At 39.7% G+C, this 12594-nt stretch overlaps 1 protein-coding gene across 4 annotated transcripts; it reads right to left on the bottom strand.

Moving 5' to 3' along the window:
• Nucleotides 1-487: 487 nt before the first annotated feature.
• LOC123427446 (ankyrin repeat and SOCS box protein 3-like) lies at nt 488-10246 on the bottom strand. Of its 4 annotated transcripts, none has more exons than XM_045111493.1 (12): nt 10043-10246; nt 9903-9968; nt 9626-9802; nt 8396-8527; nt 6773-6912; nt 5264-5350; nt 5061-5183; nt 3676-3819; nt 2498-2599; nt 1449-1619; nt 1286-1365; nt 488-914 (listed from the first exon to the last, which is right to left on the bottom strand). In XM_045111493.1, exons 1-12 carry the CDS (start codon nt 10062-10064, stop codon nt 839-841), a joined length of 1320 nt encoding a protein of 439 aa, XP_044967428.1. In that variant the 5' UTR covers nt 10065-10246; the 3' UTR covers nt 488-838. The 4 variants fall into 4 exon arrangements, with proteins under 4 accessions (XP_044967428.1, XP_044967429.1, XP_044967430.1 ...); XM_045111494.1 differs by having other exon boundaries at nt 488-918; nt 10043-10245; XM_045111496.1 differs by lacking the exons at nt 488-914; nt 1286-1365 and adding an exon at nt 2267-2325 and having other exon boundaries at nt 1496-1619.
• Between the last annotated feature and the right edge of the window lie 2348 nt (nt 10247-12594).

Genomic DNA, 12594 nt, shown 5'->3' with positions numbered 1-12594 from the left:
AACATTATTATCAAAAAATGATTCGTAGTTTTAAAGTCATAGATTTCAAAAGGTAAAAAATGTCACAATTTTCAAAAAAGTGTTTGCACATTAAGAAATCTTGAAACTGTAAAAAAAATGTTTGCTTTTTAGGAAATGTTTGACATTTCAGAAATTGTTCTAAATTTTCAAAACATATTCTTAAAAAATGCGCAAAGAAATAGAAACAAGTGCTAGAGTAAACCAGGCAGCACCCCTTGCATGCAAAGGTGACAGCGGTTCCCCTCTTTGTTCAAGGTTGCCTCTGTGGCGGCAGAGGGCGATGGTGGATTTGTTGGCAACATTTTGGTGTGGCACAAGATTTTGTCAGATTGTAATTCTAATTTTACATGTTGCAGGGTCTTTGATGCAATATTGCAAGACATTTATGTATCTCTCCTTTGGTAACCACATGTGTACTCTTTGTTTGTCTAATGAAATATATATGGTTATTTAGAGAGAGCAAAACTACAGCCATCGCCAGCGCCCATTAAGATTGACTTGATTTTGTCTGAATAAACAGAGACAACCGATGCACTGACCAGTTGGCCAGGTCTTGCTTTTTCCCTACCGTTCTACTAACCGAGATTAAAAGAGAGTGTTTCGTGCTCAAGCCGAGTTTCTACAGGCCCAATCTGTAGGGAACTCCCAAGCTTGCCCAAACTGCTCGGCCTCATCTGACATCACAAGATGTGAAGCCGTGGACGACGCTCTTGGTGCATTACTGATTTTCAACGCCCAACTTCTATATTCTTACATTGGAGTTCACAGTGCACCGCAGAGTGATCCAATCACATCTTCTTGAGATCAGTTAATTCTTTTAATTCCTTTTCGGAGCAGATGACACTTCAGTGGCCCTTCTTGACAGCATGTGATACCACAAAGGAATGAAAAGCCTGCCTGCATAATCATAGTCAGACAATTACAATGTATACAAAAGCTTATAGCACAATGCATGGTACATTCTTAGATAATGCTCATGCGTATTCAAGCACTATTTAGCACACAGGAGTTTCGTAGTAGCCTGTTCAGCTCTGGTAGGAGTTCTGAGAAACATCGCGTCTCGAATGACAGGAATTAAAATCATCTACAAACTACTGGCTAGACGTTCTTTGCAGATAAAGTAACTCACCTGCAAGCCAATAAATGTGTTTCCATATGACAGCTACAGATGAGCTGTATTTGATTGAATTATTGCGTGCACCGAATCTAGTGAATTTTTGTCCTTCCAAACTAAGGTTTCAACGGATGGGAAAGAGTAGGCTACCTTAAGGCGTTCTCAATCTCAGTGTTTCCTGGGTCTAATTTGAGGCCATCAAGGAATGCATCACATGCCTTTTCATAGTCCTGAAGACAGAATGGACACAACATCATAAAGAAAGATTTTTTCTGCAGAAAATACAGCTGTGCAAGCCATACATTTTTTATACCTTTAACAGCATTCGAGCAGCCCCTTCCCGGAAGCAGGCCTTCGGCCAATCACGACGCAGTGCCCTGCAAATTTGAGCATCCCGCAAAGCTTTGTCTCCTTCACCCATGCTAAGCCAGCAAAGGCTCCTATTTGAAATCAATGTTACATTCTCGGGGTAGTCACCCTCTGCCTACACCAACAAATCAAACCAGTGGTTATCACTTTTGCTATTTGATACTCCCTTCGATCCATGATAAGTATCGTAGTTTTAGTTTAAATTTGAACTAAAACCACGACACTTATTATGGGTCAGAGGGAGTGCCACTTCAACAAAAATTCGTCGGGGGCAGCTATATGAGTAGAATTAAACTGGCAAAACTTTTTTGAAAGGGCTAAGTGGTAAGCTGAGCATGATTTGTCTGATAAACACACATACTGATTGGATAGGATGCATATTTTACTTGGTTAAGACTTTAAGCCATCCAAATTAGAGCATTTTAACCTACCCAAATTTAAAACAGCAATTTGGTATATGGCATTGTGTAACTCGTCGGCAAATCAGGGGAAACATCCCCGAGGGGGTCCAACAAACCCTGGGATAATTTACGATCATTCAAGTTCACCTCATTCTGAAGATCATACCAAGCACAACAAATGGCTGCCTTTTTTTCTCCTTTTAACAAAGAGGAGGCAGAAGAAGAGTGGCTATTATTCTACACTCCGTTAGGGCAACCTGCCTTTTAATCGACAATACTAACCAAGGCAGCAACACCTAAATCAGCAATAGCAGCAATAACAACACGAAGTATGAAATACTGACAGCCATATTGCACAAACCTGAAGTGGCGGGAAAGGTGTTTCCTGTAATCACAATGAACATGGCTCCCCATAACGTCCTAATCGAGAGACTGGCATTATTAATGTTTGGCACACAGCATGAACATGCATGTAAGCCATACAATTGCTGACAGATCACGGTAATATTTTTTTCTGGAACTACAGAACTTTTCTTAAACTATTGCGCAATTGTAAACTAGGAGTGATAAGAGAGCATCACAGAAAATATACCATGGTGTAGAGCCTTGCTGCAGTAATATAGTCTTTTCTCTTGTATGCTTTGTTTCCTTCTAGCTTCATATTAGCTGGATTCATTTTGAAAATAGGGTCATTCTGTACAATGGAGTATGTCAGATACATATGGTTAAAACATACTCCTCTGAAAACTAATATAAGAGCGTTTAGATCACTAAAATAGTTATGTAAACGTTCTTATAATAGTTTACGGAGGAAGTACAAGGTAGCAGATATAATCAGCCAACTTAATATTAGCTTGACCTACATGACCTGTTTATTTTTATATATCACCCACCGGCCCACCCCCAACCAAACTCCCAACACACATAACACATTAATAACTGCTTCCAAAACAGTGAATACCCAATGCTGATACTCTGCCGAGAAGCCACATCCAAAAATCTTGACCATTTAGGAATTACCACATAAACGTGGAATGGGAACACTTCTAGTATTCAGTCATATTTCACAACTTGAGTGCTATTGTGCAAACTTCAAACTTCCCACTTGAATATTGAAAGAGGGATGAACGCACTAGGTAGCCAGAGGTGACATAATTTGGTAAATTTTAAATAGCTAAATCACGTGTTATAAAGTCATTTAGGGGTTTACACCTTCTCCATGACCGCTAAACTGCCGCATCCACCATCTATCCCTCTTCCAATGTGGAACTATCAGAGGTAAACATATGACTGCATATTTCATTCTGCACAACTTTCACCGGTATCTATTTGAGATCGGTTATGTGCTTGATTTGGTTCCCCCCAAAAAATGAGACAAGACCTCATAATTGCAAGTACGGAACGTTATAGGACTAAATGTGATATATTGAGGGAAATCATAAGTCAAATTGATAGCATTCCTATTCCTGCTACTAGACCCTTAAATATCGATGAATTTATAGATTTACTAATTCATAGTTGATAGCAAACCAATTACATTGCTGTCTTCCAGAAAGATGAATGGAAATGTGCACTACTTTTGTCTACATGCTTTAAACTTTTTCAACCAATTCAAGAATGAACAGAATAGGAAATGCTCTAGTGCAACAAATACTTGCTTTCAAGTCAGATCACACATTGATAATTGAAGAATCTACAGGATATTGCAGGAACTGTTAAGAGAAAATAATAATAAAATCTTAGATATGGCAATGGTGTTCTAGTTTGTACCGCCTCTTTTGTTTGTACGTAAGAAATTATCCCATCAATGCTCCAATCATGCACAGATGGAATACGAGAAGTTACTGGAAATAGGATCTCAACGTCTTCCCGCCTATCGTGAGATGCAGCAACTTCAATTGGCAGGCATCCAAACTGTTATGAATAAACAGAGACATATTTTACTTGAAAGGGCTCACCAATGTTATGACGGTATCACGGTAACAACTTAACATAGAAGCCAGAAGTGGCATACAACATCTGGCTAGAGCTGAACATGACAATAATGAAAATTTCACTTATCACACTGTATTAAATTACTACTTCAGGGCACAAGGATAGGTCTGCATGGGATCTGTGCAGTGATCCTTTGAGCCTTTGGCAACTAGTTTATGAAGAAAAAAAACGATCAAAGGGGAGCCCCTCGGCTCCATTTTCATATAAAAAACGAAGCCAATACAACTTTATGAAAAATAAATAGATCAATTTACGAAAATAATGGCATTGGATTTATTGCGCAAAACCCTTTCATAACATGACTGGAAACCATAGTTAAAATCTTGCATCGAAGACAGCGAACATAAAAAAATCCACCTTTGTGTGTGCAGGGAACATCTAGTAGAGTACGGTTGCTCTGTCACCCATTAACCTTGAGGTTTTGGTTGCTCTCACAACCACTTGCAGTGGCAAGGTGGGCCTAACTTACTATGGCGGCCACCTCAACTATTTCGTGCTAGAAGGTCTCCAATCAATCATCTAAGGAACACACCAGACTTCGCCGGGGCATATGGCAGGCCTTGGTTCAGCAGGAAGGTCTCCAGGCCACTGAAACATCAGGATGTTCAGTCACTCCAGGATCTACATCCTACGTTCCAGCTCTCAGACAAGCTGTTGTAAGGAAGGGAAGTGTATACCACTGCCCTGGGCACGTGGCTGTCAGGACTTTCCAGGAAGGCACGTCAGAATTAAAACACAGCAACGCATTACAGTCTTGAGTCCTAATCTTGTAACGGACCCAGTTTGAATGGTATATGCCTAGTTACAAGGGAATTACTACAGCAAAGGTCGAGTGTGCATCCTTCTCCTAGGACAAGGGTCCTAATAGCCCTGCAGATCCTAACGAAATACTTCCGCATTGTGGGCAAGAACATCTTCTAGATATCTGAATGTCAACAAGAATTAGTCGTCCAATTCAGTTTCCATCGTGAAGAACATGCTATTCGTCCAATTCAATTTCCATTGTGAAGAACATGCTAGTCGTCCAATTCAATTTCCATTGTGAAGAACATGCTATTCGTCCAATTCAATTTCCATTGTGAAGAACATGCTAGTCGTCCAATTCAATTTCCATTGTGAAGAACATGCACTAGCAACTAAGTGAAAAAGTCAAAACTTACATCATCAAGGACATTGGGATCAGCGCCAGCATTTAGTAAGCACTTGAGACAATCAGTTAAACCCTCAGTTATAGCAACTATTATGGGATCAGCACTGCCAAGACCCTTCAAATCAGCACCAGCCTACAAAGAAAAAATGTTGCAGATGCCTCTAAATAAGATTGTCATAACTTTCAATCGGTTGCATGAACAATGTACACCACCTTAATCAGAAGCTTCACACATTTCCGCTGGTGAGCTCGGAGAGCAACAATGAGAGGTGTATCGGCGATGCAAACTGCTTTGTTACACTGACAAGGTTAAGAAAATTAGCACTTCTGCGTGTTGCAAGTTGGCACATGTGGAGAACAAAAGAAGTGGTATGTGCACTTAATATGAACAGGTTGAACCAAATTGGCAGAACACGGTTACGAATAGGTGGGCATATATTACATTAAGGAAATTAGCACCCTTACATGATTAAAGTTGGCAGACATGAGGGAAGTGGTAGTAAGTAGTAACAGAACTACATACAGAACCATATTGCCAGAACACGGTTACAAATTTGGAGTCACTACATACAAACATATAAACCTATACACACTGTTAGTGACCACATGACATTAACTAGTCAAACCATAAGCATGCAAAGAGTTAAGGAATAAGATCCATTGACTTAGCTAGCTAATACTCCCTCCATTCCTAAATATAAATCTTTTTTAGTGATTTCAATATGAACTACTTATGGAGCAAAATGAGTGAATCCACGCTCTAAAATATGTCGTTATACATACGTATGTAGTTCGTATTGAAATCTCTAAAATGACTTATATTTAGAAACGGATGGAGTACAAACCAAATTCGTTGCTAATCTACTCAATTTATTTCAAGCACTTCCCTCCAATGAGCCACAGAGAAGTGTGATGCGAGAGCTAGGTTACCAACACAGGGCCACACTTGCAAGTCGCAGCCCTCCTTCATGATGTGAGTACTGCATATGCCGCCACAAATGCGCAACCTAAGCACCGGCGGCAGTGCTAAAAATTAAAAAACAAGAAAAACAACTAAAGTGTGTGTCTTACGATCTTCTCTTTCCAGATAGCAAATATCACAGCCGGGACAATTTGATTTAGATTTAGCTCTGTGCCAGTCAGATATATCCAATCCATTGACACCCGAATTGTACAAGTCTAGTCAGTTCTAACCCGAGAGTCGAAGTTACAGCAATTGAACTTCAACATGAAACTGCTGTATAACAGCATATTCATGGAGTGGATTGTGCAGTACTTGGTGTATTATATTTTTATAAATGAATGTGGCAAAATTATGCACATGTTTTCAATCAATCTCTTTTTTGAAGTTCTCGGTTCAGGTTAAGGATCAATCTCTTCTTTGAAGTGAGATCGTATTCGGGTGGGGAGCGCTTCCCCCGTGACAGTTTCCAAAAAGAAATGCACACATAGATGCAACAATGAAAGAAGAATTGCTCTGAGTGAGTGCCTGCCAGAAGTGGCACTAAGCAGTGACACTTGACTTCTCTGCTGCAAAAAAATAACACTTTCCATAAAAGTTCAGAGGAAATGGGAGTACATGGAGAAATGAACAAGATGGGAAACAGAAGACAGGATGAATTTAAAGAGTCGAGTTGGAAACTTGAGGTAATTATATAATCAATCGACCTGATTGAATATTATTCTCAAACCTAGAACCTCACAACTGTAAGTGAGACTTACATCTGCATGGTGGTCCAACAAAATCTTCATAGCACCATCTAACCCAAATACAGCAGCAATTTGCAGTGGTGTCCCCGTGTTAGAATAACAATTGACATCAGCTCCTTTTGAGAGCAAAACCTTTACTACTCCACAATGCCCTGAATTAAACAAAATACAGGTCATGCAATAGGTCACTATTATTACTATACATTCTTGAAAAAATTAGTATTATTGCTATTTCACAGTTTTCTTAGTTAAAAGTCAGACCCTGCAATAGGCACTTTTGTAGACAAGTATTATAATATACTCCCTCCGTCCCAAAATAAGTGACTCAAAAGTGACTCCAATTTACACTAATTTTAGTACAAAATTGAGTCATTTTTGAGTCACTTATTTTGGGACGGAGGGAGTAGCAAATCCATAATGTCAATATTGGCTCTATTTCCCCTTTATGAATAGGCAGTGTTCCTGCCAGTAAAAAAATATACTTCCTTGTATCTTATCGCTCAAGCCTGTGAAAGGAACAAAAGAACTTCTTGCATGTCTGTAATGTGCACCATCTCAAATGGCAAGAGAGATACGATAACATAAAACCTGGAAAATTCTAATAACTCTGTAACTGCAACACTAATGAGGACTAGCAAATCCAGATGGTCAAAAGAAGTACTTCCTCCGTTCCTAAATATAAGTCTTTTAAGAGATTTCACTAGGGAATTACATACGGATCTTTATAGACATACTTTAGAATGTATATTCACTCATTTTGCTCTGTATGTAGTCCTCTAATGAAATCTCTAAAAAGACTTATATTTAGGAACGGAGGGAGTATATGACAGCAGTCCATCATTAATGTGCCATGTTCAGAGTTGGTTCAAACAGTAACTGCAATCAAACTTATATACTCCTATTTGATTTATTTTCCTGATATAGGTATATAAATTAGAAGATCATTTTTGGCCTCAAGTAGGAATGGAATTATTGTCCATACAGCTCAAGTTCTGATCAAATTCAGCTCAAATAAACAGGAAATCCGATACTACCTAGCAAAGATTTAGAAACCGGTTCGAAATATTCTGGACGAGTAACAAAATTCCATGGCTGATATTGATAGGAAACAATCTCAATTGTAAATTTAAACACAAAATTTAATTGAACTGATATCGGTCTGAATACAAAGGTTTGACCATTTCCAGACGAGAATTATCGTTCTCAAATTTAAAATAAAAATAAAGACAAGGTAGCTCAATTATCAATTTGTATTGGTAAGTCTAAGAACTACAGGATAGTCAGTTGGTAACTCTTTTAATGATCACTGCTTAGGTCCATAATTTCAGATGTTATCTACTCGGTTTATACTGAAACATATCATTTACTTGCACAAACATAACAAAAATAATAATTCAAAATCACTCGCCCACCCAACTCATTCATCAGAGAAATCTCTACAACAAGAACAGCAGAAGCATAAGTGGATAACCATGTGAACCTTAAACAATAACTATGCACAACCTTGCTACTACATGGGCAGTTCCCTATCTTCCAACATATAATGGTTATTCCACAATTATTTACATTCAGAGAAAACAGATAAAGAAACAATTTATAAATAGTCCCAGCTGAAATAAAAAATAGTTAAAAGACCTTGTCCAACTGCCATGTGGAGAGGAGTACACTTTTCAGGACCAGACTTATCTGGATTGGCACCATGATCAAGAAGATAGCGCACAATATTCACAATTCCATTAACAGCTGCATAACTCAGAGCCGTCTCGCCTATAAAAATCATCAAAAGAATAAGATTATGAAAATAGAGATTTTTGCAGCGAAGCATCTTTGCTTTGCTATAATACATGGAAAATATCTTGACTACCAACGCATGGCATAAACATACTTTATTTGGATGTGGCTCTGTAAATGAAGTGCATAGTGCTGATTTCAGCAGGATAAGTACCAAAACAATGCAATTAAAATATTAACACAAAAGTAGGATAGAGATGTCAATATGAATATAACCAATCATCCTCGTATGATTCAGCTTTGAAAGATTGGCATGTCAGTCTGCTACGGAAGTCTACTAAAAAAATGTTCAGTTGTATCAAATTGTAATTTCTTCTATGCTTCCAACTCAGGACTACCCCCCAATTATGTGTTATAGGCTGAGATTACACATGCAGTCTTTATGTTTAATCCAATAAGCTAAAACCTAGAAAATAGCTTATTTAACCATTCTAGTTTATGAAATCGTGGCAGCAGTCTTTTAAAAAAAACGTGGCAGCAGAGACATGATAACATGGAAAAATGGTTCTCCATAATCATGCAACATGCAGATCAGATAAATTTAAATTCGATCGAGCAAGCAACCTAATGCATGCAGGTAACGCTTACCTTGATACTCCACACTGCAGTTCTGCAGGTATCTTACTGTAAACTGTAATGCATGCAGATCAGATATAATTTAAATTCATTCGAGTAAGAAACATTAAACAATTGGGAAATCCATTACAGTTTACAGTATGATACACCGACACTAAAGCAACTAGCAGTTAACCAAAATTACCACTGAAACAGAACATATCAAATTCAGCATTACAAGCCAATTAATTGTAATTTCCCTGCAGAACTTGCACTCTTGCCTAGTGAAAAACATACCATGAAGTAATAAGCCAAATCAAATCGACAGGAAAACTGAAACACAACAAGTATACTATATATATACCTACAGCAGTACAGCTTACAGGTAGCGTACAAACATGGGGAAATCCGATGTGCGGCTGGAGTGCTGCTCAGTCACACACATCTCCCAATGGACTAGACATTCATTTCTGACAAAAGAGAGTTTCGCTTAGCACGAGATGGAGCACAAGGGACAACCTGACTCATCGGTGGCGTCGACATTCACCTGGAGCTCCTCGACCAGGTAGGCGCACACGGGCAACCTCGCGTGAACGGCGGCGACGTGCAAAGCCCCGGCGCCGCAATCACCCGCGGCCGCGCCCTCCACCGCCTCCCTCAGGCGGCCCTTCCCGCCGTCCAGCGCCCTCGCCGTCCCTGCGACACGGAGCGAGAACCCCCCAGATGAGCGTCCGAGCGAGTTTAACAGAGCAGGCAAGAGGAGATGGTATCGTAGAACCGCAGCGCGCGTACATACTCTTGAAGAGGGGGAGGTCGCCGTTTTCCGCCGCCTGGAGGAGCCGCGCCTGCAGCACGGCGAGAGCTACACGGGCGAGCGGGGTTTGGTAAGGGCCCGCACTTGGTGGTTGCTGGGGCTAGGGTTTGGGGGTTGCTTACCGTATTCGAGAGGCGACGCCATGGCGATGGATCGGCGAAAGTTGGGGTTCGAATTTCGGTTTTGCAAATGGGGAGTCGGCTAATATGCGGGAGGGAATCGAGGAACGACGAAGCGGACTGGACGGAAACGGGTGTGGACTGGCCTTGGGCTTTGGAAGGTGATCTGTGGAGATGGGGTGTTGCCGTGTTGGTGCAATGACGAGCGTGAGGAGTCACTAGTTAGCCAGCGTTTTTTTTTTAAAGCTGCGCTTCTTTAAAAGTCTGAGAGTCTTCCAGCGAACAGTTTCGCACACCGTCGTTTGACGCGTTCTCAGCCGTCGCTACGTGTCCAGCTCTGTGCGTTTTTATTTCGTTTTTTTCCACGTGTTTTTGACTCTTTAAATTGGGTTTTTTGAAAGAAAAAAATGTGTTCCAATTTTTCACCGGTCTTTCTTATCCTTTTGAAGAAAAAAAATTAATGAAAAGATGTGTTTTCTGTTTTTTCGTGAGAGATATGATTTTGCTTTCGCGATAGGCCACTGTCGTGCCTTTTGGATACGAAAAAAAACATGTTTTCTGTTTTTTTACTAGAGTCGCTGTTTTGCTTCTTGGAGTGGTACGGTTTTGTTTTCACGACAGGCACGGTTTTGCCTTCGCGAACCGTGCCTCTCGGAAAGGGAAAAAACGTGTTTTCTGGGTTTTTTCTCCGAGGAGCACGGTTTTGTTTTCGCGAAAGGTACGGTTTTGTCTTTGTGAGAGGCACGCTCGTGCCTTTTGGAAAGGAGTTTTTTTTCGTAAGAGGCACGATTTTGCTTTCATTAGAGGCACGGTTTTATCTTAGTGATCTGAAAGGAAAAAACGCGAAAAAAAAACGTGTTTTTTGTTTTTTTTCTATAGCGAGTGACACTTTTTTTGTCTGATTTTTTTATGAAAAAAATCGTCAAAACCTATCACCATGGGGATCTAGTTTTAAAGATCTCGACGCGAGAAATCCAACAATGAAAACGATTCGAGATTTGGACGCAAGGTTTAAAAGATAAAACGTTTTGAAAATACGAATCTACGAAAAAAAGAAAACTTTCAGGTTGCGACAAGTGACACGCATACTGTGCGCCACTTGTCGCAACCTGAAAAGTGGAAGTGATCTTTGAAAGGAATACTCTCTGAATTCTGCGGAGCGTGACAACGAAGTTAGGAGGGGCCAAATGGTAAGCCCATAGTGCTGGCACGGCTGAATAAGTAAATTGTAATACATGTATCATCATTTGCTAAATTTTTGGGCTAATGCCTATGTTTTCCTGTAGAAAGACCGGACCTTATTAGCTCGGTATGGTTCTCAAGAGGATCCGCTCATGTGTTGGTGCATTCAGCTTGGAAAGCAAAAAACATTGCATTGTCTCGAAAAGAAAAATGCATTCGCTCCAAAAAAGAAGCAAAAAAATTTGCAGTGATCTGGGCTGCCATATTTGCTCCTCGTATTTTCCCTACTTTATCTCTCTTCTCTCTAGGCCTAAAAAAGTCTCTATTTTTTATATTATTTGAATTTGTATATTGTTTTGCCTAAAAAAATATGTAAGGTTCCATCCTACATAAATTATTCTTATGCCCATCCTTCATCCGCCCTCCCTCCATACGTTACCTCCGTCATTTCATTGTTTTTCCACCCCTCTTGATTTTCTTTGGTGCTATGTTTCTCCTATAGGAGCTCTTGAATTTCTTCGAACAAAAAGGATGATGTGACACAGCAACAGCAAATATTTCTCTCAGTTAAAAAATTAAGGTTTATCAAAATTGTAGAAGGCATCGCACTAACAACATTAACAATACCTGCACACAAACACAACAAATATTTGCACCCAATAAAGGTAAGAGGTCGCCACTCCCGTTGTTTTTGTCAGTTACAAGATTAAGAGCGGATAGTAATGATGGTAAGCTTACAAATCAATTGAGAATGGACCTGGGGCACCTGATTCTTAGATGATGACTCCCCGACAATGACGTCGAAAATTCTTCTGCTACTCCCATAGGAGTTGTTGGATTTTCTCAAAGAGGAAGGATGATGTAGCACAACAGCAGGAAATATTTCCTTCAGTTAAGAACGAAGTTTTATCAAACTAGTAGGAGACATCGCACTAACAACGTCATCGGTACCTGCACACAAATACGACAGATGCTTGCACTCACAAAGGCAAGGGTGCCGTCACTCCCTTGTTCTTGCTAGTTACGAGATTAAAAGTTGGTAGCGAAAAGCAAAGTAGTAAAACAATAAACAAGTAACGATTATATAAGTTTTTGTATTCATGGTAAATAGACTCAGGGCCATAGTTTCACTAGTGGCATCTCCCTCGAAAGAACAACAATGGTGTGGTAGGAAAAATAATGTTGGGCATTTGAAAAAAATGTGAATAATTATAATTGTAATCATTCATGGCATATCTCATATAGGCATTACATCCATGGCAAGTAGACCATTAATCTAATTGCATGTCTACTATTATTTCACCCCAAGAACTTTATCCAGCATGCATTTCAAAGTATTAAGTTTATACAAATAGAATAATGAAATAAGCAAG

Source organism: Hordeum vulgare, chromosome 2H (assembly GCF_904849725.1).
Source record: "Hordeum vulgare subsp. vulgare chromosome 2H, MorexV3_pseudomolecules_assembly, whole genome shotgun sequence".
NCBI classification, from domain to species: Eukaryota; Viridiplantae; Streptophyta; class Magnoliopsida; order Poales; family Poaceae; genus Hordeum; species Hordeum vulgare.
This window is presented reverse-complemented; position numbering and strand designations above follow the sequence as displayed.

Excerpts from the sequence above, each read along its gene's own strand:
- LOC123427446 (XM_045111493.1), bottom strand. The coding sequence starts at position 10,064 with ATGGCGTCGCCTCTCGAATACG. Across the intron at positions 9,803-9,902 it reads CGACCTCCCCCTCTTCAAGA|GGACGGCGAGGGCGCTGGAC; the intron begins GTATGTACGCGC and ends TCCGTGTCGCAG. Across the intron at positions 5,351-6,772 it reads TGTTGGACCACCATGCAGAT|TGTAACAAAGCAGTTTGCAT; the intron begins GTAAGTCTCACT and ends TAACCTTGTCAG.